Below are 4,778 nucleotides of genomic sequence, written 5' to 3'. Positions count from 1 at the left end.
AATGTTAGAAATACTGATTGTTTTTTGTCATGTTATTTTTTTAACCAAAAGATAAACAAATAAATTATCTCTTCTTGTTAAGTTTGGCGCACGTGGTTTCGTCACCAGTTTTCTTAAGTAAAAAGGCAGCTCTTCCAGCTCCACAACCTCTTTTAAATTTTTCCAAGAACTAGGTCCTTAAATATTTTGCTAGTTGCTGTATTACTTATTCATGTTTTAAGTTTGATCTAGTCATTCTTATTGCCATATGTTATTACCTCATGTCATTACATCTTTAGGGTACTTTGTACAGGCGTTTTTTGCCTTCCAGCAGGGAATCTGGGCGGTTTTTGCATCTCAGTTATATTCTTTCGGGAATCCGGGCGGTTTTTACCTCTCACTTAGATCTTTTCAGTAAACTTTGTTTTTAAATCAATTTGTGTATTTAGTATCAGGAATTTTTGGCTTATTTTATGGCTGATATTCGATTATAATCAAAATTGAAAATAGTATATTATTTTCTCAATCCAGAGGAAAAAAATCTCCATTGAAAGTTACAAAATAAAAAATTTTGAATAAAAATCCTAAAACTTTTGAAAATAGGGACTACTTCACTGTTTCCAAGTTCCATGGGTATGGGTCATGTTCCAAAGGTCCTGAGAAAAAATCCTGAGTATCAATAATATTAGCTTACGGCATTTTATTTCATTCAATTCATGTGTTTTGTTTCCCTTTAACCATATGTCACGGTTCAGAACTGTTCATTATTTAGGGGAGATGATGTATAAGCGGTAGATAGCTCAGTTGGTAGAGCCTCGGTACGGAATTTCGGGGGTCTCGGGTTCGAGTCCCAGTCAGACTGCCAATTTTTCACACCCTGTGACACTTACCGAGTTCAACCTTTTCTGTGATTCTTACAGATTTTGGGCTATACAATAAAGAAGAACATGACAAAGTAAAATATTAACATTTCTAATGTAATTTCATGCTTAATTTAACAATACTTCTTGATTTGGCATATTTTATTATAGAATAATCATGCGACTCAAATGTCGCCTAAATTATGTTGACATGTTATTAAAAAACCAAACACTATACTGGGTACAACCATGTATGGAAAAAGTATGGATTATGATTATTGATTCAAACTTAATGTGTTTCAATAGTATTAGACCATAAGTTTGTAAGTCATTGCAAATCAATTTCATATTGAAGGATTAACAAAATTGATATTGATAAATTGATTTACAGATGAACACACAATTACGCAACTATTCAAACAATTATAGATGAATAAAATAATGTTAAACAGATCATGCGTTAATAAATATATTTGCAGTTAACAACATTAAAGTTAATATCAATGAATGGTTTAAGTACGATGTATCCAAAAATAATTGAATAATAGAATTAATCAATATCGAATTGTTTTCGCTCATTAGATGTTTTCGATATGTACAAGATTAACGCAATTGTTCTTGATTGTAAAGCGTATAAACACGTTGGTTTTGAATGTTGGTGTAGAAATGACAGTTACATTTTGACATGGGACTTATATTAAATGATTATTAACATGTATGCACTGTCTTGGTCACCCTTGAAACGATGGACCAATTTCATCTTATAGTATGAATCGTGTGTGTGCTATGAGATACTGACGATTATGCGATTATAATGATATTTTGAATTTCTGTATTTTCATGTTTCCTCTACAGGCATTTGCAACAACAATAAATGACTTATCATGTGAAACACATACTCTATATGGATATTCCATATCTAGCTGGTACGATGATAAGACCTGTCCTGTTTGTGATAATTCTACAATACAGTCTGTTCCATTACTACAAACTAGGATAGTGTCAGATGGGCTAATTGCTACACCACAAGGTTCGTTAATCTGGCCATCTCTCACCACGACTCTCGTGTTTGTCTTGGTATCATATATGTAGGTAGTATGCTTGTATATATCTGTAAGCACCACTTTATCACTGCTCTTTATGTAAGTACAAGCGCTTGTATCTGCACAATATGCCTTGATCGGAAAGTTAATATTAGAAACATATGGCTCTCCTGCCGATGATATTATTTCAACAGGTATTTGGTAATCAATAGTCCCTACCACAAATTGGCTATTGTCTTTTAAACATATAGAATCATATTTCGTTGTTACAATACATTTTCTATTTCTTCTTATTTTATTAGCTTTACTAATACGTATAAAGTCTATTATATATTCGCTGCCACTTGTTATCGCTACTTCATCCTCAGATACAGCAACAACGGACAGTGGATAATAAGATAACTGACATGACCCTAGTTTTACAAACTTCTCATTGTAAACTATCAATTTCTTATTGTTATAATCCACAGCAACTAGTCTACCATCGGGTAGAAAGTCTATTCCTGAATAGAATGGTTGTTTGAAGTCATCCCACTCTTTCTTTAAATCAATAGAAGAATCTACAGTTAATGTCATCACCTTATTTTCAGCATTTACATTTTTCCGTTCATTATATTTTAATGTGAGCTGTCCAGGAATATAGTCAGTAAATGATTGCGGTGGCAGATTCAATTGTTCATCAAGATCCAAAAAAATGGTCACCATCTGTAAGTTCTGACATTCTTCATTGAAATTTCTGCATAAAACATGGACTTCATTTTTTATCTTCTGTTCTGCTATAAATGTCTGCGTTGGAATCCCATTTTGGTAAATGCTATGAATCGTTTCTAGATACGCTTTAACATTAGCCAAATGCTTTTCGTTTTGTGATTGCTTCTTTTCAAGGTAACATAATGTTTCTTTCTGAAGAGATTTGGCTCTCTCAACAATGGAAGCTTCCAATTTGTCAAATATTCTCATAAATTCCTCTCGCGTTTCTCTAATTTTAGCTTGTATTTCTTGAACGTTTTGAGCAAGTTGATCTTTTGAAGTGATTATATGTCTTTCAATATCTTCTGCATTTTCTTTGGCTTCCTGCAATATCTCTTTTAAACTAGAACTTGGTGACGTCATTTTCCCGGCAACTTTCTCAACCTCAACAACGCTGTGACATTTACTATGGTCAACAATTGCGCAAGTACTGCAACAAAGCTTTTTCTCATCTTCACAGAAATAATCTAAAACCTTTTGGTGTTGATCACATCTGATTGCGTGAGCTACATTTGCGTTTAGCAATTTATGACTTATAAAGATGTCAAGCACGTTATGCACACCTGAACAATCAATACACTGGAATTCATTACACGTTGAACAAAACGTGCCAGCTACAGTTTTCGTATCCTTACTTAAACATGGTTGACACATAATTTCCTTGATACACGGTTGATACAAAATGTCATCGACACGCCCAGGAACTTTATCGTTCTCTTGTATATTACTTCCACAGTCCGCCATTTTGTTTAACAATGATTCTCTGTTTCTTAATTTAAGTAAGTTTATATTCTCAACTCACTATTTAGCAAAACTGAATCAATCCGATTTAATAGTTCAATACAAAAAGATAAGTTTTAAAACTGATTTATGTAAACGATTAATATAGCAAAACGTATCTGGTATCATTCTACCCCTGTGTTATCTTATGTATGTTTACAGTGCGTTGCAACAACAAGATTGGAAACGCGGAAGTTAAATTAACACGAATGTGTGTTTTACAACTTTTTTAATAATATTATTAGTTTATCAAAGTCTTATCAATGTACACAGTTAATATATATATATAAAATACAATATAAATGCACATTGCCAATCTATAAGATTTACAAGAGACTAAAAAGTTGACTTACTATTTACATGTAAAATTTTAAAAATCTATAATCACCGTGAATATCCAGTAACGCCGGAATGTGAAAATAACGCACGATTTGTGCAATAAAAAACGCAGAATTTTGCAATAAATGGCGGATAACTGACAGGATTTCCAACGCACTAAGTAAACTAGCCAATATATTTTTTACTTAACCGAACTGAAAAAGATGAATAACCGCAACATTACTTTCCACGAAATTGTTTACTTTTCAAGATCATTCGTGAAAATGATGGCTTGACCACCGCTTTGAGCGAGATTTTGGCTTTTTGTCGACTTTATAAGTACAACAATGCATTATAACGTATAATTTCGATTTTCGGTAAGCAAGTGACATTAACTGAGCTTTTTGGAACATAGAAAATTGAAATAAGCTGATAAAATGTGATTAAAGACGTTTTTATGAGGTTACGCCGGTGTATGTGAATTGTGCTTCGCAGTAACGCCGGAAAATGTGATTTTTTTCATATATGGCGCTGAACTGTTTCACAGGTTTAAACGCCTTTTATCGGCGAATATAATCAAGTTATTTGCGACCTAGTCAATGTATTTTCTTCGTAATTTATTAAGAAATATATAATAATTAGATCGTGACAAATTTGGCAATTGTTTCCTGAAATAAATTATTATTTGCAAACATGTTGCCCACGTCTAATCTTGTTAAAAAAATAAGAACAATAAACTTCCATTGCAAATAAATTGAATATATAAACAATAGAAAACAATCAAGAGAAGAAGTGTTTGTATATTTTATGCCTGAAACAATGCACCAATAAAGCTTGAAAGTCTCCATATGTCCTTTATTGTGTTGACGTGATATGAAACCTAACAAAAAAAAATATTTTGCTGTAGCACTTTGCCTGGTGAACTTCTGTGAAAATGGATTTTTTTTTCTCTTATATAAGGAAGTGACTTGTATTCAAAAGATGTTTTACTTAGAAACTATAATGCCCAAAACTTGTAAAAGCATTACCTAAATGTCCACTGCTAAAG

General features: G+C 32.4%; 1 protein-coding gene across 1 annotated transcript; it reads right to left on the bottom strand.

Moving 5' to 3' along the window:
• Window positions 1-1,648: 1,648 nt before the first annotated feature.
• Window positions 1,649-3,376, bottom strand: LOC132726601 (uncharacterized). Its single transcript, XM_060711937.1, has one exon. It carries the CDS (start codon window positions 3,374-3,376, stop codon window positions 1,649-1,651), a length of 1,728 nt encoding a protein of 575 aa, XP_060567920.1.
• Between the last annotated feature and the right edge of the window lie 1,402 nt (window positions 3,377-4,778).

Source organism: Ruditapes philippinarum, unplaced genomic scaffold (assembly GCF_026571515.1).
Source record: "Ruditapes philippinarum isolate M1 unplaced genomic scaffold, ASM2657151v2 ctg16300_1_1_1_1, whole genome shotgun sequence".
In the NCBI taxonomy this organism is placed as follows: Eukaryota; Metazoa; Mollusca; class Bivalvia; order Venerida; family Veneridae; genus Ruditapes; species Ruditapes philippinarum.
This window is presented reverse-complemented; position numbering and strand designations above follow the sequence as displayed.